Source organism: Bombus terrestris, chromosome 5 (genome assembly GCF_910591885.1).
Source record: "Bombus terrestris chromosome 5, iyBomTerr1.2, whole genome shotgun sequence".
NCBI lineage: Eukaryota > Metazoa > Arthropoda > Insecta > Hymenoptera > Apidae > Bombus > Bombus terrestris.
In genome coordinates, this window is record NC_063273.1 from 8,746,425 (window position 1) to 8,773,579 (window position 27,155).

Here is a 27,155-nt window from a genome sequence, read left to right on the forward strand (position 1 = left end):
TCAACTTACCAATGCGAGTAAACAGCTCGGCTTTTGTGTTGCGTTAATCTACACGATCGACGTGCATTGACAGAGCTAGAACATAGTCATTACCTTATCACCAGTGCAACTTCGTTTATATGAATTCCAATTTACAGTCGTTCAAAAAACTGATTGCACGTGCTCTGATTTTACACGAAATTATCTTTGTGAAAGAACGAATTAACGAGGATAGGAAAACTTAATATTATTGGTCGAGTCGATTGAAAAATGAAAAACGTGGACACAAAAATCGAAGGAGAAGGAGACACGTACAGCAGAAATAATAAACTAGCGACAAAAAGGACATAAGAAACGAAGTAAAAGAGAAAGAAAAGGAGAAATGGAAGGAGAATATGAGAGCAGAAGCTATTACAAATAGCATATATCTTTGGCCCTTGCTCTTAGGTTCTAAACAAGTCTATTATAATTAACAATCGCCATCTATATATAAATATTAATTAACTACGAAGGACACGATCGAACTACCCTTTGACACGTAACATTTTTTCGTATACATTTTCAAACAAATAAATTGCAACTGCTTTCCAAGGAACGGAGTAACTGTTGATAATATGATACGATCAATCTATTAGGTCATCCCATAAGTTCGTGCCGACCTCTGTGTATACATTTCATATTTTAAAGAAAGGCAAGAGAACTTTTCTCGAGACGGGATAATGAAAAATGGGAAGAAGTTGTACAACGGGAGGGGGATTACATTTTTTCATGAAACTGAAAGGTACGCAAACAATCTTAACATATATAACCGCTCGAAAAATGGCACGAACTTATGGGATGACCTGATAAATTAGCGCGATACCAACGAATCAGAGGTTGTATCTAAAAGAAAAAACAAGAAAAAATCGCGGTGGTATTATGAATTAATCAATTTTTAAAGAGGAAGTGAAAGAAGAAACGAGGTTGGAACGTAAAAGTGGTTTCCGTGACACAGATTACCATCGCGAATGGCAATACCGTTGACCGCTGAACGATGATTCGACTCGACCCTGTTTAAACATGGAAGAAGAAACTCTCGCCCGCCACAGAAGGCAAAGAATTGTCTGGAAATTGGCCCATGGCACGTTCATAAATTACGAATAGGCTAGGAGACAGGCCGTCTGGCGGTAACTGGGCACACGGTTTCGATCGTTTCTCTACAGTCCAATCCGATTGCTTTATTTCCCATCGCCCATTTTTTTTTTTTTTTAAGCGACTTTCTCAACATTTTCATTTCAATTTTTATCTTATGGACGTCTCCTTTTTTTTTTTATCCTACATGCGGTTGTATATTCTTTGTTAATACTTTTTATATCTCAAGAGAAGGGAGCGTTTTGGTAACGCTTTGAAGTTTCGTTTTTAAAAGAGAGTTTTGTAGGAGAAAGTTGTACTGGATCATTTAATTAGAGAAGTCTAAGATCAAGGTGTAGGATTCACAGTACTCGAACAGTTTGACTATTACATAAAGTTATTCTTCTAATGGAACGTGATTTAATAAGTTGTGAATAAATTTCACGTCGCTAGTTGGTCATTTTAGGGAGATCTTCGAGACGAGAATTGTCGAATTTCCGGAGGAATGGGAAAATCGCCTAAAAATACAGGATTGTTTTGGAACAGACAGTCTTTAATGAACTAATTTCTAAATTTGTACATTCATTTCTTCTCTATTGGACGTACACATTGTGTGAACAAGTTTTCGCTGCTTCTCTTCGTGTTATGTATTTCATGAATCGTACAACGATTGAATACAACATGAATCTTTTCAACGATAACATATCTGCGACAGTATAGTCCGTCCATTGTGTTTTCCCCTTTTTTCCACGAGAGATGCAAGAGTATTGAAGAATTTTTGGAGATATTTCAAAAGGTAGAATCACAAGAAAAAAAATGGTACGGATACGGAGCCAGTAACACGAATTTCATGAATTTGCTTCTAATTAACACTGCTCGTAACGGCTGGCGAAAAGAGCCACGAAAAGGCAGAGCATTCAACGAAGATCAAAGGACGCGAGACCTTTCGGCGGAGACTCGGTCGATAGTGTAGAACCACTGACTCGGAGACAAGGCCGTGACTTTTCCAAGACTGTTTAGTGTAATTTGTTGAAGGTTCGAGTTACATATTTCACTGGAACATTTCTCTCTTCGTCGTTATATATGGTACGCGTAGAAATTCAAGCTGAACGAGCTTCTTTCAAATGAATTAAAGACGAAAGGAAATTAGTTGCGAATTCATCTCTGATTTAATAAATAAAATAACGAAATTATCATATACGTAACATTATAACAACGAAGGGGCGATCGCATTCACATCTTCGGAAAGTCTTCGTATCTCGAGCTTCCTCTTCGAACTCATTTTATTCAACGTACATAAATGCAAGAGACGAAGGCAATTACAAGTTTGACTGACGAAAAGCGATTAGCCTCATCGTGGATATGCTTGTAGTCTAAGGACGAAGAAATAGTAAGGACTTGTGTCGTCTTACGTTATTCGACAGAGTTCTAACAGTTGGAAGAAACGAGAGAATATCGAACGATTGGTTTCTCGCATCTCATGTGATACACGGCATAGCTATTGGCGCACTTCGAGTTGCAGAGGCACCGGCGATAGAAGTTCGACTTGTAGCGGTAAACTTCGACTTGCAGAGGGCTGCGTGTTCTAAACTCGAGTTACAGAGGTAAAATAAGGGATTTGGAAACGCGGCAAATAATTCGAGTTAAAGTAAGTCTTGCTTCGAATTCGACAGGGTTTCTAGTGGTAGAGGTACAAATATGCGTTTTTAATATCAGAAACAGAAAAATTTCCACTTCAATTTCAAACCAAATTCACCAAGGGAAATTCACCTAAACTAGCGAATTTCATGGACGCAGTTGCGTGTGGAAACTCGGCCGAAAGATAAACCCTTCCATCAAATCGCAGTGTTAATTAACGTTTGTCACGAGACTTGCTGATCGAAGTTCGGCCCCTGTGCGTCCGTTCTGTCGAAAATGTGCCGGAACGAGTTGGTTACCGTGCAATGGCAGAGCCGCGATTGGTCGGAGTTTGCCGGGGCAAAAGGGATCAATACACACCGGGAGCAGGAGTAGGCTTTCGACACGGAGAGGCGTAGGCTGGTTATGTTCTCCACTCTACGAGAATCGGGACTGCCAGTCCTTGACCTTACCGTGCTAACCTTGACCTAGCAAACGTCCTTCAACGGAAGCCTGATTACACCAAGAGAACATTTTGGTTGGGAAATTTTTCTTTTCCATCCCTCCCTTTCTCTCAATGATTCTCACCTCTCTTTCTCTCTCTCTCTCTCTCTCTCTCTCTCTCCCTTTCCTTCTCTCTGTGATCGTGCGTCCTGAGACTTTTTTCGGCGAAACAGAAATGCAGAAGGGAGAGAAAAAAAAATAGGATTGGTCGAGTGTGTTTGCTTTGAAGTCGAGGGTCGAGGGTCGAGAGCCTCCGGCTCCGTTTTTCGTTCATCGAGTACACATAACTTCAGACTTTTACAAAGATTCGTATTCGCGCAGTCTTTGCACGTGGAACTTCCCCAGACCAGCAAAATTATATTTTGTTCTGTTTCGTATCCTTTCATCAAATATGGCGAAACATAGTTCACGTAATGTAGCTTCCGGTTTCGACCAAAATTTATGATTAATTTATGTGAATTTATCATAAGATATATATATTATCATCATTGTTATTATTAACCTCATCTGTTTCGCTCTCTTATATATATTGGTATTGGTGGTATTGGTGGTATTGGTGTAACAGAAATTAAACGCATGCATAAATTGATCAGAAACTTTGGTCGAAGCCAAACGACACATTACGCGAACTAAATTTGACAATAGTTGACGAAAAGGTAGGGAATAAGACAAAATATTATTTCGATGTTGAATTCCAATGTTGTTGAAATTATGTTCGATGAAGTTACGTTTGATGAAATTTGAATTTTTAAATTGATGAATTTTGAAATTCCATACATTTCCAAAATATAGATCGTTATAATACGGGTCCCGATACTTTGTATAAAATTTTGTTGGTTACCTTTGGATATTTGTCGCTTACCTTTGAAAGGCTTGCGCCTCTAGACGAAATTCAATACAAACTTAAATTTGTTAACAAGCCATTCCCATTTTCAATTAGATCGTGTTAACGCGCAAAAGCTTACTATTAGAAAACGATGCGTAAGCAACTGCTACGAAAAAATTGCAAATCTACGTTCGTCGAACGAAAACAATAAATCTATCGTGTGGTTCATTTCTCTATCGCCGCAATAAAAAAAAAAAGAAGAAGCGAATGAAAATCGATTTATTAAATGGCTTTCCTGTAATCTCCAGTTCCTCGTTCCTCGCGATATTTCAACAATGCAGACGCGTTCGATTTTTGCATCGCTCCCTTTTAAACATTTTATGTAATGTTTGTTATTTGCAAGCACGCATTGCTTGTTGGAAATGTTGTCCGTCTTCCATTGTTCTTTTATTTAAGTAGTAAACATTTATAATTTAGTTAGTAGCCGAGTTGACCAACGATCCCGGCGACAGTGGTCGTTTTTGCGCAATTGAAATCGTATGTTGCAACCTTGAAAGGCGCGTGCCACTCGAGAAACGTAATGAAATTTAACTGAGGTTGTTAAGGTTGATTCTATCGGTCTTATCGCTGTCGCTACCAGTTGCTGTCTATCATGAGCCTTTGTACACTTTTCTTTCGCGTTTCGTTGCAGACAAGAATAGCCATAGAATTTTCTTAAATTCTCTTTCTCCGACGTAACAACTTATCGACTGATCTACGCCCTTCTCTATACACTCGTTTAACGCTAAAAATAATTCTATCCAAGCTTTACATATAGTTAATGTTCCGCAATGTATAAAAATTACTCGAAACGCGAATCGAACAATAATTTTCCCCCGAAGTATAGATCGAAGCAGTGGAAATTATTCAAATCTAAAAGATCTGATTTTAACGCACTTTCATCGTTTGAATATCTGTTCGAAAAATACACGTTTCGCAGATCCCATTGTTCGAGTGTGTCATTATTTGAATATCCCACTGCTCGAACCTTCCATTATTCTAGGGTAACATTCTTCAAATGGTCCCACTATCAAAATGTTTGTAATTGAATAATTTAACACACAGAACGAACTTCGACTCAATTTAATATGCTAATGAGAAATTGAAAATGCGTCGTATTTGTGTCACACCATATCGTTTGCTATCGTCATTGATATTCTTCCTACGGTATATTGTAGAATGGTTATTGTAGAGAAAAATGGCTACGTCTGTTTGACAATTTTTTTATTTGAACAGTTACGTACCAATCAAGTTTTACGATTATTAAGAAAATTCTTACTCGTCTTTGTCTTCGACTAAATCAATTTCCATAATGAGATCAAATTAGACGACTCCTTGAAACGATTAATAAAAACTTGCTAAGAGAAGCAACCTACTGTAATCAACAAATTCAAACAAAGTTACGCAAGAAAAGGAAGAACTGATTCGACTGTTCTCTATCAATCTTACCATAGAGAGCGTGATAAATGCGCTTGGAAGTTAGCACGAGAACGCTTCACGTCAATTCCTTTCGATCGCCACTCGATACGTCTGCGAGTTCAATACGAAGCAGCAGCTTTATTTCCCGTTAGAAGTCGGTGAACGAATAAAGTTCCATCCGAACGTACACGACGTTATCGCGGTGCTCTTCCTCCTTTCGGTGAATCGGAAGGATCGAGGTTCTTTCCTGTCGTATGAATTTCACCACCTCTCAAACACTCACGGATCGTTTAATTCCTTAGCGGTGGTGTATTTGAAATTTATTTGCTTCGAAGGTTAATTTTTTAATCGATGAGGATGTACGTTAAAAGCTGAAGATTTAACAAATACAAACACGTAGATCGATACAGAAAAGGAAAAGTAAGTACAAGATACGGGCGAATAACACGTATAAGCGGACGTGCGACGATATCTTATGAGAAGATCAGAAGAAAATAAAGTGTTTTTTTTATTATTCAATTTGTACTTTACAATTTGTCCAGCTGGACATTTGGTAAATTTCTCTAGCTTAATTGCTAAATAACACGTGGGTGGTGGTTACCCCCAGCGGGATACCATCTACGAGTTTGACTATTTCATTTCTTCAGTGAGGTCAGTGAGGTGTTTTCTTTTTAGTTTTCTTTTTATGAGAGTTTTACTCGCTTCAGCAGCCAGCTGGTTTGGATGTGTTGCTGTTCTCAAGAAAATAAAGTAGAACACAACTTTGTCATACGACATTCTTGAGAAGATCAAGTTTGAACATTCGTCGATTAAATTAGCCTGATTATCGACCGGATGATGAATAAAATTCGGTATACATAAATTAATAATAAAAATCGGTAGAGCGTTATTCCGGATGCAAAAATAAGTGAAAAACGTGAAAAGCAATTTGTCTGTTTGAAGGTTAATTTTCAAGAAAATAGAGTTTGAACGTGTTTAGTGAGAGTTTGGCCTGGTACATGCGCGTGTTCAACAGTTAGATTTATTTTCCAACAAAACGTCTCGCGAACGAAGTTTAATCTACGTCTTCGACTTATTTCCGCACGTAGAATAACCTTCTGCCGATTATTTACTTCTATTCAGTCCTGAATTAGCCGTGTTCAAATATACTTGACAAAATTTTCAAACCCGATTTTCTCGCATCATATGAAACAATTTTTTCTATATCTCCTTATTTTTTCCTAAAAAATCGATGTTCGCTATGTCCACTTGTACACCTTATCTAATCTCCTGTATATTAAATTTCTCTTTAGAGAAAAATACATTTTTGAGTATAAAGTATGTTACGCTGTAATTTTTACGCAAATTCCTATTTGCGCTATATTTGTAATATTCCACCCTGTTATCTGACGTAATTCTCCTAATTCTTCTACGTTATTTATATTATCCATAATGCTAATTCTAATACACCAGGTAGAATATTTATAGAAATTATTTGCCCAAAGAAAGCGTAATTGCATTTTAATTGCTTCTTCTCTAATCAAGTAAACTTTCGACAATAGAGAATATTCTACGTTGTCGTCGATTTATTTCACTTACAGGAAAAAGTATGCATTTGATAAATCTGTTGTATAATAGACCAAAGAACTTTGGTCGTCGATCTTCTTAGCGTTCGGTCGCGCGAGTCGCGAGCGAATTGAATCATCCGTTCGGTCGTACTTGTTATTTAACGAGCCTCAACAAGTCGTTGACGTGACTGAAAAATCGGTCTGGATCGTAGTAAGCATTCGGACCGAGCTGCTGAAACCATCTGTCATCGAGCCCTCCGCGCCAGTCTTTCCATCCGGAAGATATCTGTGTCTCCGGTAATTGTTTAAAGCGTTATTTAAAAATATTTCCTTCCGCAGGATAATTTACATACAACGAACGCGATTTTTGCCTGTTGACGAAAGTGAAAATTGTCCGTGAGAGACTTTTGGAGAAGCGAAGTGTCTTTGGTACACAGATAACGAGAAACGTAGTTTTTCTAAATAATTACAATCCTTCTTTTCATTCGCAAAACCAAAATTATTTGTTTCGTTATCTTCCGCTTCGATCGTTAACGCGTGTGAAATATAATTTAGCAATTGTGAAAATAAGTCAGATACGGATATTATACGATTCGTGCCTTCCCTGCAATTCTGCGTGTCTAACCTAATCGATAGCCTCGTACAAACCTACCAAACCGTAATCGATCGCAGATGTCGCGTTAACTTTCTACGCTGTCGCGTCTATAACTTCGAAGTTGCGTACCTACAGTGGCTGTGAAAAGTTTCTGTCCAGCTTATATACCATTCAACCATATGTCGACTATACTGAAAGTATACTAAAACTATATTATTTCGACAACTACCGCACGTCTATATCTACGTTGTACAAGTCATATCGTACCACAGCACTGTCACCAAATAATCGTTCATTAATACATCTAACCCTTTTGAGACCTGTTTACCAATCCTTTAAGCTGGCTTTACGCTTGTCCAGTCGTTGGATCGACCGATTGCATGCCAATGGCTTGATTGGAAATCTGAAAGTTTCTTTCGGATTCGTCGAAAGTGATAGGCTTTAGTGGCAATGAATTCGCGCGGAAAACCGGCTACTGCACTGTACTACGCTTCAGCCAGCACTGGGCAGCATTGAGCCGTCCAGATGATTCCAGCAACGCTGTGTAACGTTGTGTTGGCTATGGTGGGGCTAAACATTGGATTGAAAAAGTAGACTTTTGATCCGGTAGTTTGGTCGGATTACTTGCTGGAACGAAAACGCTGTACTGGAATGAAAACACCGTAATGGAACGCTGTCTGGATTGTTCCAATTACAATCCAGCACCGAATCTTGCTGCGATGCTACTGGACCAACGTAAAGCCAGCTTCGTGCTTCTTGCGAATTAACTGCAAAAAATTCAAAATTCAACTGAAAATTCAATTCTCCCTGAAGAGAAGGACGAAGCAGGCGTATTTCCAATCGATTCCAAAATTCCCAGCGTTCAAGCCAAAATTATTTTACATCGTTGATGGATATTTTCGGATGTTCCGTGTATAGTCTCATTCGCTTGTGTTTAAAGCAGTCTATCATGGGAAAATATTTCGCAGAATAGAAACATTATTCGGCGACTGGTTGGGCAGAAAGCGGCGGACGTTCGACTTGTCCAGTGATTCCTCGTGCTCGCGAGTGCCTCGATGATGCTCGCTCGACACGCGACCTAGAGACAGTCGCAGCGGATCGAGCGAGTCGCGAACTGTTGTGCGAGTGTCAGATCGACACACTTGGTGGATCGGCGTAAGCAAGAAGAATGGCGTTGTTCTCCGGCGGCGGTGGCGGTAGTGGCGGAAGTGGTTCACCGCCGATCAAGTCGAAGGAACCGGCCAGCCCTTCGCTTACCTCTAGGCCAAGGCAACGAAGCCTCAAGGACCGCCTCAGGGAAGGTATCACCGGGAAATTCAATTGGCAGTGAGTACCTCGATGATTCTTCGCTTTGAGTCCCTTTCTTTTCTACCACAGAGCGTAGAGTTTCGAATCGAAACATTTGGAATGATCAATTTCTTGCATACGCTATCCTCTGTAAATCGTGGGACATTTAGAATTAGTAGAATTACATTTAGCATAGATGTAAGGGAAGATTTTTTCATTATAAAATGATATTGATATTGTAGAACGTTAGTTGTCGGACCATAATTCGTTTGGGAAGGTTGTTCGAAAATTGAAACCATTTTACTGTAAGAATTAACGTAAATGATCGCTCGTTTATACTTTTATAATAGCTTTCAATGCATCAAATCAGATAGAGAAACAATAGAGAATAGGATACGCACACGTAGTAAACGAACAGCTTTTTCTTTACTAAGAAGAGTTCCTTTTTGTAGAGACACTGGATATCAACGGTATTACACATTAATTGTTTTGGATACGAAATACGAACGCCATTCTCATATTTCGACGTAACTTCTCTTTATTTGTGGTTTTTATTTAGCTCATTTTGTTGTTCGTTTGTCTGGGTGGAATTTTATAAGCGAATTTTCATCCATTTCCCGACCAGCTGAAAAGCTGATGTTGAAACGCATGCTTGTTCTCAGTACAATAGTATTTTGCGAAACTGGCAATATTTTTTTCTTGGAAATAATTGTCTGCTTAGCTGAAGTGAAATTTGACAAAATATTATTTGATAAAATATTTGTATATCGTGGGATGACAGTTAAAAGAAGAAAAAAGTAGGAAATAAAATATATGAATAAAAGAAAATTTCTTCAATGGTTTTTGTTTAAAAACGTGCTGCTAGAAGGAAGAATATAATTTTCTCAATCAGGCGTTATTAAGCGACAAACGTATATCAAAATATAGAAATAAAAATAAAAACATGGCTGGCTCGTATTAGTCTTAATTACAAAGTTCCCAGAATTTTTAGGCTTTCAAAGACTCTTCTATTCGATCAGATGATTATCGGACTGACAATTTCAGTCAAATGTTCTTCTATTTTTACCTCGTAATCGTTAGAAAATTATCTTGCTTGCGTTCATTGGAAATTTTTGTATCCAAAAGGTTCATTCAAGAGAACAGAGGAGATGTTAACCGGATGGCCTCGCAAGGTTAATGCAATGAGCCCGCCAGCTCTTTATTTTTAGTAATATGAGTTCAACAATTGAGTAATACCCTATTATACGTGATTACCGCGTGTGCTCAATCTATATAGATTTCCCTGTATAATATTATTACATTCAATTACTTAATGATACCTGATCGAGGAAATTATGTTCTTCTTCTTGCTACATCTTTAAATAAAAACCATTTAAAAATATCTTTTTTATTTTCACTTTCGTCGTAGCTCTAACGACTTTTCTATTCGATTTGCCACCGTCGTTATCCTTCGTCGGCCAAATAGCCATTTATTTAATTAACGATAACGTATAAAAAAGCATAGAACGACGAAGAAAATTAATGAGAGGCACTGGAAATTCGAACAGAAGTCTGCACTGAACAGAAACTGCGACGTAACTGATACTCCGCCACCAGAGTGGAGCACATGATTGTCTGTTCGCAAATGCAGATTCTCTTCGGTAACCGATGCGTTCTTTCTTTCTTTTTTATTTTTCTTCTTTTCTCTTCTTTTCAGAAAACACGTGGAGAACCGATTTGTTCGAGACGAAAGTCTTTCGATAGCCGAAGTTTCACTGTACTCGTTAACCGGCTATATTATAAGAGAAACTAATTTACATACGCATGCTACGTTCTCAAGATTGCCTCGTAAATCTACTTTACATTACGACAGTTTCTTTTTCATACATATTACGACGGTGTTTGGAAGTTACGTTTTCCGAAGCATAGACGCGTTCCTTTATCTTCCATCACTTGGATATTTATAGAGTTGATTCCATCAGATCAGAACGACGAAAAAAGTTGCTGTACAAACGTGCCGTTGGAACTTCACCTACGTCGCACAAACGTCAAATAAATAACGTAAAATGCTATTTTACGTTATTATTTTCCGACACCCTGTGCATGTGTATTTGCGGGAATCTTACAACCTTATCACTAGAACTACCGATAATTAACACGAAGATATTTCTACCAAAACCAATCAAAATGACTGGCCTTTAAAAAATACGTAATAATAGAATATTTTTATATCTATTGATTTATTACTTTCTTACAGAAGGAATTCCATGTTATGTAGTAGCTTTCTGGTATTATTAATCCATCTGGGATCCCTAAATGAGGGTTGATACATTTATAAAATTGTAGATCCAGTCATTTTGACTGCTGTGGTTTCTAGTATTAGCATCTAGCGATCTTGCTGAACTGATATCATCAATTAAATGATACGCAGTAAAAATTTTAAAAACATGTGAGAAGCTGTACCAAACGAGGAAACTGGTTAATTGAGGTTCGATAAACAGATTGCAAAATCCTTTTATACTTTGATAAGTACCAGTCATTTTGACCGGTATTGGTATAAATATCCTTGATATAAAATTATTTTCAGTTTGAATACATAAAAAGCAAAATAAAATTCATTATATTATTCCTTCAGTTATCATTGCGGAAAAAGATATAACATGAAGTAGGAACTTTAAAATAAAATTATAAAACCAGCCAATTTGACCGGTGTGGTAGTTCTAGTGTTATATACTTTGACTGATAATCTTGCTGGTATGACATTAAAATAATACAGTGATCAGGTAGAGTCAGGTAATGGGATGAAAGGTGACGTATGAACTACCATTACAGAATCCAATATCGCTCGCTTTAATTATTCGCGGCAATAATTCAAGCGTTATCTTCGAGCCAGTGTTTCTCAGTACGCAGCGTAATCAGTAGATGGCAGTCGGTGTTAGTGTGGCTGGTTCTCGAACGATTCTCCGGATATTGTGGTGTCGAGAGGCTTCTTGAGAACTCGGCGAACGAGTGGAACTATCAGTCGCTTTCCTCTCGTTACGTGCGATACCGAAGAAAGGGTTAAAGTAGAGTACGGGAATCTATGGTTTTCAAGCAGCTGAATAAAAATGCGTTCGATCCTTAAACGCGTAATTTTGTTAGATAGAAACAGAAAGAAATAATTTTGCCTGATAGAAACAGAGTATAAAGTGGATGGTAGAGAGTACGTTATTACTTTAATCTTCTTACGAATTTTTAACGCTTCTCTTTGATGCTCGATCAGTTTCATTTATTCGTAATAAAGTAATAATAGAGTTGAATTATAAGAAGAAATGATACTTAGAAATACAGCTGCCGTAAGTCGATCTACACACGCGAATTCGTATTGAGATGAAAGAAGACGCGATGAACAAAAGAGGGAGATAACGATGCGAAGGAGGGAAATGATGATTTGTAGCTCATTGCGATCCTTTGTCGGTGATAATAATAATCCTTTGTCGTCGTTGTTTGCATCCAGCGTGTTACTTAAACACGTGATTAATCGCAAACAAACAAAAGTTTATTTCTCTCTGAAAATAATTACTTTCAGGTCTGTTACCGATTACGAGTCTGTTTTTATTCTCCTCGATGTGTACTACGAATTCTTAAGGTCTTGTTAACAACGGATTTGTTAATAATCTGTTCAAGTTTACGAGAAGAACTTTCATTTCTTTTCCTTTCCTTTCTGTTCCTTTTTTTTTTTTTTTTTTTTTTTTTAATCCATTGAAAGCTACGAAATTCTTTTACTGAAAATAGAAAACGAGGCGAGGAATAATATTTAAGTATACATGCAAGTATACATAATGCAAATACCATCGTCGAAGTTTATAACGAAGCTAATACGCAGTTCGTTAGAAAATATCGCGCGAGTATCGGCTATTTCGCGAAAGGAAAATAGGGAAGGAAATTCTTTAGCAACAGCTTGAAAGTTTGCTTGGTGAATTAGCAGCCGTTCACAAACTTAGTAGCAGAGTAACATTTCGCGAATAGTAACAAGCATTGGCTGGTTTGCTAGCGTCGATACGCTAATTAGCTGGCGATTCATCGATTTGCCATTAGCAGCGGCGGTCACAATACGTCAACCGCTTCTAAATCGATCTATTAAATTATGACGCGATCGGTAGATCGGCCGCTTATACACGAGAAATTTATCGTTATCGAGGAAAGATTGCCTGGCTTATTACGAAACGAGACCTTTCTGTTCCATCGCCAATGAGATTATTCATCGTTTACATGTAATTGCCACGATTCACTTTTTTCATCGCGAATATGGCATTTTGTGGACGAAGGAATTTCAATTAATTTATGCAAGGTGCCTGGCGAACATAAACTCTGCCAACATCCACTTAGCAGTAATTAGAGCAAGATTTCGTTGGAAGATGGTAAAAGTACTGTTTGAAATGGTATTTTAAAAATTGTTTTTATTGTACAAACTTCTATATTTACTTATCAATTTAGAATTTAGAATTAAAACGAGGATTTGAAATTTGGTATTTTATATTTATTGTTTATTCCGATGGATTGGTTTATTCTAATAGGATGTTCTTATATTTAACAAACTGTAGTTATGTTTGCTGATAAATGTTAAGCAATCGCTTTAAACCAATTAGATAAAGATTTCATTGTAGAGGTGGTAAAAATACTGTGTGAAATAGTATTTTAAAAATTGTTTTTACTCTATAAACTTCTATATTTACTTATCAATTTAGAATTTAGAATTAAAACGAGGATTTGGAATTTGGTATTTTATTTTCATTGTTTATTCCAATGAATTGGTTTATTTTAATAGGATGTTCTTATATTTAACAAACTGAAGTTACGTTTATTGGCAAAAATTAAGAAACAACGATTGCTTAAAAATCATTGTACATTTTTTTTATCTTTTGAGATATATTGGAATTTAAAACACCATAAAGAGATAGGAGTCCATACACGAACATACAATAAGTTTAAACGTTAAATATCTAAAACGAGCAGTGAAAAATTTGGTGGCGATAACATGATGGTGCGAGGTTGCTTTTTTACGTAACGGTTGTGATCCGCTAATACAAATAAAATAAAATAAACTATAGACAGTTTCTTATATGGCGGTATTTTGCAAATTCATATGTTGTCACGTGTAAACGCGAAAATGTGAACAGAGTGACCATTTCTATACGAGAATAACCCGAAACGAATTCTTCTAAATCTAAATTGACTAAGAAATTTATTCCAGGGCAAAATGTTAATATAATGAAATGATCGAGTCAATCTCGTGACTTGAACCCAATTGAACATTCGTGGAATTACGTTACATATCAATTGGGATGTATCAATGTTTTACAAATAAAGTTGATGGAAAAAATTAAAAAAATATAGCGCGAAATATCGACAGCCTGTTGCGTTCGATTAATTGAATCAATGCCACGCAGATGACGTGCGATCATCGAATCCGAGAGTTAGCCAACGTCTTATTACATTATTTTTTATTTAGGTTTTGTTAAAAATATTAAGATAATTCCACTCAAGTTAGTTCCTCAAATTTTCTCACAAAGTTCCATTCGATTCGTCCGATTCAATATCAATCGTGAATCTTACACGAGTATAATCGAAAAAAAGCATATTGTAATTTTAAATATCGACACTTATCTCCTTATGTTACTTTTAGTTTCACCCGATGTATCTGAGAAGATAAAAAATACCTGTACAATAATTTCCAAACGATCATAGTGTTTCTCTCACTTTTGTCAGTAGGTGTATATGCTGTATGCTCTGGCAATAGACTTTTGTCTTCTAAAATACTATACACACTTGTCGATATAATATAATTTAACGCGAAGGTTCAACACTCTGGTTATTTCCATACGAAAGGAAACTATGTTAACGACCGAAGATTATCGCACTTAAACGTTACATTAATTCTGTCAATCGAGGCGACGATAGCTGCTAACGATCCTAAAATCATCTCTTTTACAAACAACGCTCATGCAACATCCATCATAGTCGTCGCGATGCTTCCTCCCATAATTAAGCTACGACGAACGACGTTTTAATCCAGCGATGAACACCACTGACCCATCAAGTTGGTTTACAAGCTGTTGGAAACTTCAAACAGTTGTACTAGCCGGTCGGTTAACTCGGCTAATCCGCGTAGGATCGGATCGGGCCAAATTTGGCCGAAGCTATCATTATGATTAATCATGATTCCGAATAACCAGCCAATTACCCATCGACGTAACATCAGATGTTCATTCATTGCCACCACTTTTTACGCTCTTTTCCATAAAGTGAAAGAGAAAGTTATTAAACAGCCGTCACCTATATAGCAGTTATTGACCCGGCCGCCTCGAAACTCGTTTCTTCGTACGACCCTGACTCTTCTGGGCTGTAAATCGCCGCCAGAATCGGGCCAGTTTCGTTTCCACGACCGTATATCATCTGTTTTGCTCGACTTCTGTCGGCTGCCTTTTCTTTTCTCCTTCCTTTCATTTTTTATCGTCCCCGCTTTGCATATTACGCTATTACACGGCCATAAATATTTGGACACTCGGTACAATTCCATCTAAAGGTTCACGTTTTTATATTCTATATATATAGAATATATTTATAAATATATATTATATATTATAGGAAATAAATTAATAATTATATAAAATATATATATTAAATATATATATATTTTTTAAAGTATAAGGATCGAAGGAACTTTCGTTAACAGGGAAATGGTATACGCACGTGAACTTTTAAACACTTTCTGTAATTTGTAATTTGCAAACGTCCTAACGCTTGCGGATAGTAGCGTGTTCTTCTCGGTAATAGTTTAGCATTTCGAAAGATCTAATTGAAGTTGGAGTAATTCGTGTGGGATGTGGAGGCGTTTGTCTGTTGTCAGGATTCCCGTGGGTGTGGGTGTAGGAAGGAGTTCATGGTGATTGTCACGGTGTCTTGATCGACGAAAGTTGTATAATAGGAAGTTTGCGTTTCGAAGCGTAGGAGCGACGGTGTATCGGACAGCCAGGATGGAGTGAAATGGAGAAATCAGGCAAAAACGAAAGAGTTGGAACGAAACGGTGAAGTATTGGAGCTAAACGTATGACAAAATATGATTTGCATTTCGCAGAAAATATGTGGAAATTCACGCAGGAGACCCAAAGCTTCTAATGTTTCCAGAAAACGTTGAAATTAAAGGGTAGACGTTGACAAAGCGCGTGGATTTCTAACGTGCGACAAATACCTGTATGGAATTCAACGACGACGATGGAAAACAAAGAAACAACAAAACACGTGCAGTTTCTAAAATTTAGAAAAATTTGAAATTGCGGCATAGACGTAGACGAAGCATGAGACTTTTTATTGTGCAACAATTTCTAGTGACGTAACGATCTTCTGAAACGCCGCAGCGTGATCTATACGCTGACATATAGAAATTATGTCTGACGGTATCTGATGAACAGACACGAATACGGTGTATGATGCATGCATGTACAATGAAAAGGATGGTTCCTTTGTTTTCGTGCAGGCCACAGTAGCGACATAGAAACGGTAATTTCTCTCTCTCCCTTGCTCTTCGATGTTCGATACTGTGCGTGGCCTTGATCATCCGTAGACCACGAATCCAAGTCCTATTTCTTCGTTTGAAACGGTTCCCGCGAACAAAGAGTACATATATCTACTCATGTATGTTCGATCGATTCATATCCTTTTAGTCAGGGAATATTTTTAAATCATCTTCTTCCATATTTCATATGAATATTCTTGGAATATTGAATTTTATGTCGGCTCTTCGCGGTTTCTTCGATTCCTGAGTGAGACTTGAATGAAAAATCGTACATCAACTTCTTCAAGCTTCTCTTCTTCTTCATCGAGATTCAAAAAATTCAATCGATCATACCCTTGGAGCTCACGTCAGAATATCCGTAGACATTTCAGACAACGATAACTTACCAAGTTAGGAATTAAACGCGGTGAAATCTAACTTTTAATCATTTAGACGCGTCGAGGTACGATTTTTGACGATTTTCACTCTCACCCTCTTCGCTAATTGAACTGATCAACTCGAAAACATCAGAATATCGATTTCATTCCAGAAATCTTGCCAAATTATGAACTGAATGCGATAGAATCCCTGCAACCATTTAAACGCGTTGAGGTACAGCCTCTCAGCGTTTGACCCGTTCGCCCATGGCCAATCGAGCTCTTCGTTCCCGCAACAATCAGAATATCGATTTCATTTCGAATAGCAAAAATCCTTGCAAATTGCGAGCTAACCACGTTGAAATTTAGCTCTTAACCCTTGAACCTCCAAATTTGTCCACTCAAACTTCCAAATTTTTCGCTTCAGCCCTCTGGATGTATTGAATTTCAAAATTCTCCACAATTCAACCCCTCTACCTTTCCCGATCGAAAATGCCGCTACGTCAGAATTCCAATCTCATCGGAAATAGCGAAAATCTTGCGAGATTTCGAATTAAATGTCTCGAAATCCAACTTCCAACCATTTAAACGCGTCAATGTTCAACTTTTCACCATTTGCTCTTCATCCATCTCCGATCGAGCTCTTAATCCTTGAACCTCCAAATTTGTCCACTCAAACTTCCAAATTTTTCGCTTCAGCCCTCTGGATGCATTGAATTTCAAAATTCTCCACAATTCAACCCCTCTACCTTTCCCGATCGAAAATGCCGCTACGTCAGAATTCTAATCTCATCGGAAATACCAAAAATCTTGCGAGATTTCGAATTAAATGTCTCGAAATCCAACTTCTAACCACGTCAATGTTCAACTTTTCACCATTTGACCTTCACCCATTCCCGATCGAGCTCTTCGACCCCACGATATCAGAACATCGATATCACCCCAAATACCAGACCATCCTTCACAGTGGTTATTTCCCACTTTTGCCAAAGCTACCGCGATATAATCGTCCGTTTCCATGGACGAGAGCCGTGGTGCCACAACACACCTAGGTGATCGAAGCCTGGAATCTAGGCCATTGGATAATTCGACGTGTATTAGGAAAAGTAGCACATTTCGTTTGTCTTACGAACACTAACACGCTGTCTGTATCTGTCTGTCTGTCTGTCTGTCTGTCTGTCTTTCTCTCGCCACGAAAAATAGAATGATTCGATTTTGATTGCGGAAAGTAGGATATTTTCATTAGTTTCAGGAACTGTAACATATTATGCTTCTCCGCGACGACAGGTAACATATTTCGGTACTGTGCGTGAAAATTAACCCGATTTGCCTTTAACCTTGAATTAATGGATTGAAAAATTATGAATTGTATAGGATTCTATTGCTAATATATAATATGTATATAAATTATAACATATACAATGTTATATTATATTATATATTCTATAGAAATATTATCAATATTATATATATAATAATATATATATAATAATATAATATAATAATATAATATAATATTGATAATATTTCTATTGAAAATAGGAAGATAATGGCTTTCTTTTCAAGCGAAATACAAACGTTTTTAACGACGTAAGTAAAACTCGATCAAAGTAAACTGGCACAGAGTAATCTACTTAACGAACAATGATATTATAAAATTAAACATCTTCTCTTGGTCTAAGATCTTAGGAAACCATCTCTGATAGATTTTTCTTTTCTTTCCTTCATTTTTTTTTTTTAAGCTAATTGAATTTTAGTATCTCATGCGTTTTGTAATGTATATTCCTTAATATACTATTCTGAAACATATCGTCCTAAAATTTGTATTTCGACTGTTTCCACTTAAATCATATTTCGCGTTAATTGAATTCACGTCTGGTCGCACACATATCTCTCGAACTGCAACAATTTTAACAAGAGATCAGTTACACTTTTTCGATGAGTCTCTCGGCGATATTTCTTTAACAATTTACAAATTACGAATGTTGCACTTTATCATCGATCTGCACCACTCGTCTTGCGTACAATATCGATTTGTTTCTGCAATGGAGTTCAATACGAGTGTGCACAATCACCGTCGTTCTCCGTGTGGCAAACTTTTAGAAATCTAAGAAATCTGGACGTTGAAACAGCGAAAAAATGTGCGTGTATAATGCAATCCAAACTGCGTGCCCTTTTTGCCTTCTCGTCGGTCCACGAGTCCCTGTTTCCACTTCTTTTTCTCGCGATACCTTTTCTTTCGTCGTGTGTACTACACAGGGCAGGCGCAAGGCAGGTTCAGCGCGTTCGTCGAAACCCGGCCCCGCGGTCTACGAAAATCACCCAATTAAAAAACATCGATTTTGATTAACTTTTTACAGAATAACGATACCATTAACCAAGATGCAAAATATTTTTTTAGTAGCGATGATTCAGTTTAAAGGAGTAAGAAAAATCATGAAAGTTCAGTGTAACTTCGTAAAGTCCTTATATCCTGGAAACTACTTTAGATAAAAAAGATCCAGGAGCTTTCAGAGAAATGTACTTTTTAGAGAAATTAAACCACGTCAATAGTTTCTTGCAAAAGTCATACATGATTACAGATTTTCTACTTTCATTGAATTTTTTGCCCCTTGAAAGCTAATTACGCGTGCGAAAAAATATTAAGGATTTGTTTAGAAAACTGCTTATAAAAAATATATGATATATAACAGCATTTGTAAATAAATAATTCCTCGTTGTAAAATTTAAGTGTAGAATTTCAATGTGTATTCAGCCCCCGCAAGAGGTCACGTCGGCCTTGGATCTACGCATATGAGAGACGTGGCTGTTCATAGAATTGTCACAATTACGAGTGTTTCGCTCATAGTTTGTCTCGTTATTTCATGTTGCTGCGTGAAAAATAATTTTCTCTTTCAATTGCTACATCGGCGTATTCTCGAACCGAATGTTGTCGTATATAAACAGGATGACAAGAACTGCAAAGTCAGAGTCCGAATAAGAAACAATAACAAACAGTGACATTGACGATGTTTGTGAATACAAACAGTGGAAAACACACGACGCAGTAACGTGAATAGTAACCAGCGATACTTGCAGAGCAAAATGCTCAACATGCAAATTGTAAAAAATAATTGTGAAACTTTGGCGATACGTAGGGAGACAGGTACGTATTACGTAATCTTCCAAATTTTTGCTGTCCAAATTTTCACTCTAAGGGACTGGAATTGATTACCGAGAATCCGGCTATTTTCCAATTTCGCGTTATAACCCGCTACACTGTCGATCAATTTATTACCAGGCGATAGTTAATTAAAAGAAGTAACTTTTGTCTGAGAACATTCTTTTCGCGATGTATCACGGAAAATTGGAAACTAGTTGCATCTTCACGGGTCAATTTCACCCACTGAATAGCCAGACGGAATTTCGGCAGCGACAAAAATTGCGTAATACGTATGCTAAGTGTCATAATTTGTTTAATTCGCAGTTTCTTCGGCTTTTTAACGTTTTTTGGAAGAAGGCAAAGTAGTATACAATCGTTAAACTTGACAGCTATTTTCTTATAGCAATTTGCTATTGAAACAAAAGTAATCACGTTTCTTTCGTTATAATAAGAGAAGCAAGTTTACACGTTTTTCATATAACGTTGACAAAAGTATTTATGCGTAGCACGAGGTACATTACGATTATTCCACCATTGAAAATCTGTAATTGTTCAGCTCGTTTAATTACATTTATTTAGCTTAGATCCGTTGGAGCAAAAATATTTTCGAGTCTCATCGATCTGCTACCGATGTACTTACAATCATCGTATTCACTGCTAGACATTGTAAATATATAGTCATTTCCTTTCGTAATGAACGTGCAACGATAATAATACAGACAACTGGTAGTTACAGAAGATCAACGTCAACCATTTGGAAATTGAAATAGCCTACTGTTCGGCAAACAAACGAAACGTGCTGCTTCTCGCTGCAGCATTTCAGATAAGCTACTGCTCGTGGCGAAATGTGAATAATGCTTGCTATCGCGGTACCTATATTATACGAAACGTGCTTGTTATCGGCAGAAACATTGAAACGTGCTTGTTATCGGCAGAAACATTGAAACGTGCTTCTTCTCGCCATAGATTGACGTGTGCTACTTTTTGTAGGAAAAAAAAGAGAAGAAATGTGCTACTTCTCGCTACTTAACCCTCTATTTGCATACCGGATCGTTATCGTCCAGAGATTTTAAGTAATTCTTCGTTCTCCCCGTATCATCTTTTGTTGGAATTTTGCTTTGCTTGGAAAAGTTAAGGCAACGTGTTAACGACAAAAAACTGTTGAATGATAATATTCTATGAATTAGGTGAAGTATTCGAGAGTTTTGGGCAATTTCTTTTTTTGGAAAACTTAAAAAAAAGCTGCATGGGTCGTAAACGACCCAGTACGCAGATGACATCGATGAAGAGAAGGTTGCATGATGAAGGGTCAACGCACGTCGAATTATTCGATCCTAAACGACGCGTCGAGCGGTGCCTCTTTCCTCGGCCACATCCGAGCCGTTTGTTTCCATTCGGACACTCAACACGCGTCATTTCGTATCCATCACACGGCCGTTCGTTCTCTCGGATGCACGAGAGAAGACGAAACGGAAACGGTGGCCGTCACCTTCGGGCGAAATGACGTCGATACGTTCCGCGTGCACACCTCTCTCTGTGACACAAATCGAGAAACTACAAGCACATGGCTTGTGTATGTGTGTGCGCGCGCGCCTATCTATACATGTACATGTGCTTCATATCCTGCGCAGAGTCGATGTATCGATACAGAGAAACCTCCGTGGCTTGGACGTCGAATCCTGTCGAGATCAATACCGTCACGCTTCCTCGACGGAAAATTAACCGGTTTTCGTTCTACCACAAAATCTCAAGCTATTAGACACGGATAAGCGTGCAGCAGGTATCGAAAGTGTTGCAACACTTGTAGAAACATTCTCTGAATATATTGTACGCGTTGTATGAAACCTTTTGAAATGCCACGAACACTCCGTAGCGAGATACGATTATCGTGATTCTATTGGCAGAGTTTGGAAGAAATGTGCAAATGTACGTAGCAGTCACAGTACGCAGCATAAATGGAAAATGTGTACAAGACATTTGAACATTCATTTTTGATCAATTCCAATGTCAAACTGTCGTTTTGTTCGGTTGTGCGTTAAATACAATGCCGTCCATGAGTCATTGTATCTATTTTAGGCGGAATGATTGTATATACTATATAGTATAGTAGTTACGTAATAAATAGCTATATACTAATATAATATACCAACTATCGAACATCCTAAACGCAGTCACTTTCTTTCACAATGAACGAGCAGTAAACGTTACCGAGGACTTGGACGTTTGGCGAGGATGCCGACTTTATTTCCTAATATACATTGGCTATATCATATAGTACACGCTCGTGTATACTTCAACTCGATCAAGTATCCGGCAGATTAAACACTCCCTTTTTTTTATTGGAAGTAGTTTACAATCAATTCTCATTGAGAATTATAAGTAAATAATTCTATAACGTGAATAATAAGTGATTGTCGTATATTTGATTCTAGCTGAATCTAATGTTTAAATCTAGAGGGTAATGTCTTTTCAGCTTGCGGATCTGATTCGTCGTGTCAAGTAATTGGATAACTAGTAGGTTTTGGTGGTTGTTAACTCTTATGTTATATCTATTACTGAATTTGGATATTTCTTCTTTAACTGTAGGTATTTTAAGGTCGCGATGTATTGTTTCATTGGTAACATACCAAGGTGCATCTATTAAAGATCTTAGAGTTTTTGATTGGAATCGTAGAAGAATTTCTATGTTGAAATTACTCGCTGTTCCCCATAGTTGGATCCCATAGGTCCAAACAGGTTTTAATATGGCTTTATATAGCATTATTTTACTCAGCACGCTTAAGTTGGAACGTCTGTCAATGAGCCAGTAGAATTTTTTTAATTTTAATTTAAGTTGTTTGGATTTATCTACGATGTATCGTTTCCATGTCATTATTCTATTCAGAATCACGTCCAGATATCTAACTGAATCTTTGTTTGGAATTGGAATATTATTTATGATCACCTGTGGGCGGGATTGTTTTCGCAACGTGAAGAGGCTAGAAATGAATAACAAAATCAGTCTAAAAGGTCGTATCTGTTATCTATTTGATATACCGCTGAGAAAATTCCGTATGTCAGTCGTCGATGTCCAGGCAACTCGTATTTGGCGACCTAACAAAATTACTAAATTACCAGAAATGAAGTTGTTACGCTTTCTTCTCGGGGACCCTCCCACAGCCATAAAAGTTCGTAGGGTAGAAACGGTGGAGAAAGCAGCCTCATCCCACCGAATCTAAACACACGTCCGAAGTATCGTTCAAAAGTCTGTCCTAAGCTTTCATTTCGTCTCGACAATGGTCACACTCGAATCGAGTTAAAAGAAGTCTCCGTGACGAATTTCCTGGACCAGGTTCTCGTGATCGTATCCTTTTACGAACGTTTCGAAGCCGGAAGAAAAGTTGGTGATTCGCGACCAACTTTACCACTACTACTTCAGCCGATCCGGAGTGGAAACTCGTCGGTGAAAGCAGGGGTTGGAAAGATTCAACGAAGGAAGGTTTTCTTCGATGAAATGGAAGCTTGGACGCCTTGGGCTGCCACGCGAGTACACCCAACTTTCTTGATTAAATTATCGGAGGCGTGCTCCGCTCGTGGAGACTCCTCCAGGCTACGTTCCAGGCGAGGAATCGATCGCCTCGATTTTCTCACCGAAAAACACCACCGCAAGTTGCCTACACGTTGGCTGATTTCTCGAGTCTCGGTGTGTTTTCGTTTGAGGAAGAAGAAACGTGTGGTTTCAGCTGCCTTCGAGATTCTCGCCCGATCTTGCTATATGTTGGAGTAAGTTTGATCGTCGAGGGGTCGATACGCTCTTCTTCAACAGGCTTGGGTACGTCGAAGACTTTGGAGGATATTTTCGGTTGATGCGGTTTCCTCGATAAAATTTTGGTACGCCATAGATGGCTTTTGACGACCCTTGATACGGTTTTCTTGGAAAGTGTTACGTATATTGCAGAATACATGCTTTTGAGTTATCGATGTCTTTTTCTTGAAGAAATTTGGATACTTTAAGGGATATCGAGAGTCTTCAAGATATTTCCGGTTGACGCGGTTATCTCGATAAAATTTCCATACGCTAGAGTTAGCTTTTGAGGACGCTGTTAGCTGCTATGGTGTTCTGAAAATAATTCCGATATACCACGTGCAATGGATAGTGTTGGGTTGTTGAGGTTCTTTTCTTGAAAAAAACTGGTTACGTCAAAGATTCCTGAGGATAGTTCGAGTCGACGCGGTTTTCTCCAAAAAATTTGAATATATTATAGACTTTTTAAAAAAGTAAATCTAGTAAATCGGTTCGTGAAATCTGTTTGAATATTTCAACTATTCAAACGTAATAATAATATATGGATACTTTCTAGGACGACGTCAAGTTTGCGCAAGCTAATAATCTTCGGACTCGTATTTGTCAAGACTTCACAAGATTCGACAATTCCAGTACTAAATCTATGCTTTTTCTCTGCGAGAAAGTCTGCCCATCAAATATCTAAAGTATCATCTCTCTCGTTTCGCCATATTAAATACGTTTCCATCATCCTTTTCGTCTTTTAATCATCTTTGTTTCACAAATATTCGGAAGACGAAGCAAAAGCACGAGGAGAGGAGGTCCAGGGGGATGGATTCGAATCGAAAGGAAATGTCAAGTCGGTGGAATGAGAGTCAGTCGTGCCATTAGATAGACACTCTGTTGAAAGGTGCACCCGGGACGAGGTCATCGGGTAAATGGGTCAAGTAGACGTGGCAGGTACTTGTCGCGCACTTAAGGATGCAGATTGCGCGACGACGGCCGCGTCCTCCGCCACTGAGCTCGCCTAAGTACTCGTTTATGAATTATGCGCGGTTCGAGATGCGAATCCTTTCCGCTATGGATGTTTAATTAATCAAGGGCTCGTGCCTTCCGGTCTGTTGCTAAATGTTTCGACATGTTTGCACGACATATTTGAACCTTGACGCCTACGTATGCTTTGTGTTCACGTTTCCGCCCTTCTATTGGGTTGGCAACTAAGTGACTGCGAATTTTGTCATTACCACCTAATGTGTTGTAGTTGCCAACCCAATAGTACCGCAGATGACTGCAATTCTTCGCTACTAAATCATTTTGCTATATTATGGATGATTCTGTTGAATAGCATTGCAGACAAATCAGTTAGGTTTATTAAACAACGATATTGCGGAAAATCAGCACCAACTTTTATAGCGTATCACGTGTGTTACGTTCTGTTTAAGAGCAATGAAGGTAATGTAATATACAGGTCGCTGATATTTATGCAAATTTATATTTTTATCAATATGTTAGAAAAAGTAGAATTTGGATGAGAAGTTGTTTTTATCTCGTACATCTTAGGATTATTTGCGTATTCTGTGTATTTTTGCATCTTCAAATTTTCCATAAATTTATACAGATTCGCAGTTTGTTGATATACAGGGTACACCATAATATTTAATGGAACCCAGTGGACATAAGGGAGAAAATAAATGAAAAAATTTGCATGATCGTGTATCTTATCTGACCTTCTTTCGGATTGATGGCCATTTTTGTGTTTCAATAAACGGCGACTGTTTACCTTCGTAAAAGGTACTCGAAATGGCTACCTTCGGCCTGCGCGCAAGCTTGCAGTCGATCCACCAAAAAATTTGGCAGCCTTTCAAAAATTCCAGGTGTACGTCGAATAATACAGACTAATATTAGGTACATACGATAATATATTTCGAGCACCTTTTATGAAAGTAAACAGTTGCCGATTATTCAGACACAAAAATGGTCATAAATTCGAAACAAGGTCAGACAGGACGCGAGTTCGTATGAACTTTCTTCATCGTTTTCTTGTCCACTCCCAACATGTTAAACTGTACCCTGTATACGATATAGAAAGAAAAAAAAACGAGACTGTACCCGTAACTCGTTTTATTAAACAAATTTAGAAAATCGGCTAGACTGGCCTTCGAAGTTACCAATTGTCTACTACCAATTTGACACACGGCGGCATACGATGGTGGCAGCGATCAAAATAATTTCGCAGATCACTTTCTCTGATGCGCATCTCCGTCGTTTTCGCTGTTACACTTTCTACCGACAAAAAATGTCTTCGATAGCGTGGCTCGAAAAGACTCCATCGCGTTAAACTTCTTCAGTTTAACACTTTGACTGCCACGTTGGTCAAATATGACCGGCCACGGTTTCTCCAACGCCACGGTAGTCATTGGTAGCTGGAGCGCTTGAACTTCTTACAATTGTAAAAATTGAATGAAAATTGACAGTTAGGGCATTTTGAATATAACCGATAAATACAAGATACTTTGAAATAAAAAGTGCCCCATTGAGCAATTAAACATTTTTATTAGAACATCAATAAAAGGAAAATGAGAACAAATCTTGCATCTAACGGTGCACTGTATTTGCATCCATATCTTTGAGGGCTAATCTACGAATATTATTATAAACACACCTTAGAAAATAATCGTAAATATTGCTTTATAATCATATAATTGAAGTTAGAAGTGTGCACATACTTTACTGTTATATATAGAATGAGCAAATACTGTTTACTAATATCTTCTACACGTTTCAACAATATATTCTGCATGTTTTGCTTACCACGAAATAACGAATGCGAATGGTTTGTTGAAATAAACGAGGGCTTGTTATAATATGTCGCCATCAATTGTTACCAAGGTGCCACGGTGGTCACCTGTGATCACCAATAAGTTAAACGGTCCATTGGGGGAGTATGTTGTCTTACATCATCAACTTATTATTATTTTGTCATTATATGCTTTGCATAATAAAAATACTCCCGTGGAGTTCTGAGCGAAACATGTAATTTCGGCGTGGCAGTCAAAATGTTAACAGGAAATTTGATGTTCGATGCTCACTTTTACTGTCCGATGTGTTTTTCGATCGAGCGAGAGAACACGTCAATAATCGAGGATGCCGATTTTCGAAGAAGCGATCGAGCTGATTTTCGCAACATCGCCTCCTTATCTTTCTCCTGCCGCTCTTGGTCCTCGAGCTGTAAGTCCAATCTCGCTTTTTTCTTCTGTCGGGTTATTAGGTCTTTCTTGCTTTTTAGTAGAGTATCACGTCAGTATCTTTTTGCATACAATCTCCTACACTGTGTTTTTGCATCGAACCTTCGTAATTACCGTCTTTCTCCATCTTCCACGTGTCCCGCCATTTCACGTCGAATCTTCATAGTTACTTTTCTTTGATGTCAGCTGCTA

General features: G+C 37.9%; 1 protein-coding gene and 1 long non-coding RNA gene across 4 annotated transcripts in view; one reads left to right on the forward strand and one right to left on the reverse strand.

Annotated features, from left to right (window-relative positions):
- The window catches only part of LOC100646293 (TLD domain-containing protein 2), a 294,489-nt gene that overhangs the window by 65,858 nt on the left and 201,476 nt on the right, over window positions 1-27,155 (forward strand). Inside the window, exon 2 of one of the 3 annotated variants that reach the window (XM_048405836.1) lies at window positions 8,605-8,962. The exons of the other annotated variants lie outside the window; for them this stretch is intronic. Within the exon in view, the coding sequence (XP_048261793.1) occupies window positions 8,805-8,962 (158 nt within the window). The 5' untranslated portion in view covers window positions 8,605-8,804. The remainder of the gene's footprint in view (window positions 1-8,604; window positions 8,963-27,155) is intronic. 3 annotated transcript variants of the gene reach the window in all.
- On the reverse strand, window positions 8,946-10,613 carry LOC125385115. The gene is made up of 3 exons (XR_007224084.1): window positions 10,243-10,613; window positions 9,325-9,644; window positions 8,946-9,071 (listed from the first exon to the last, which is right to left on the reverse strand). It is a non-coding gene; the product is annotated as an uncharacterized LOC125385115 (long non-coding RNA).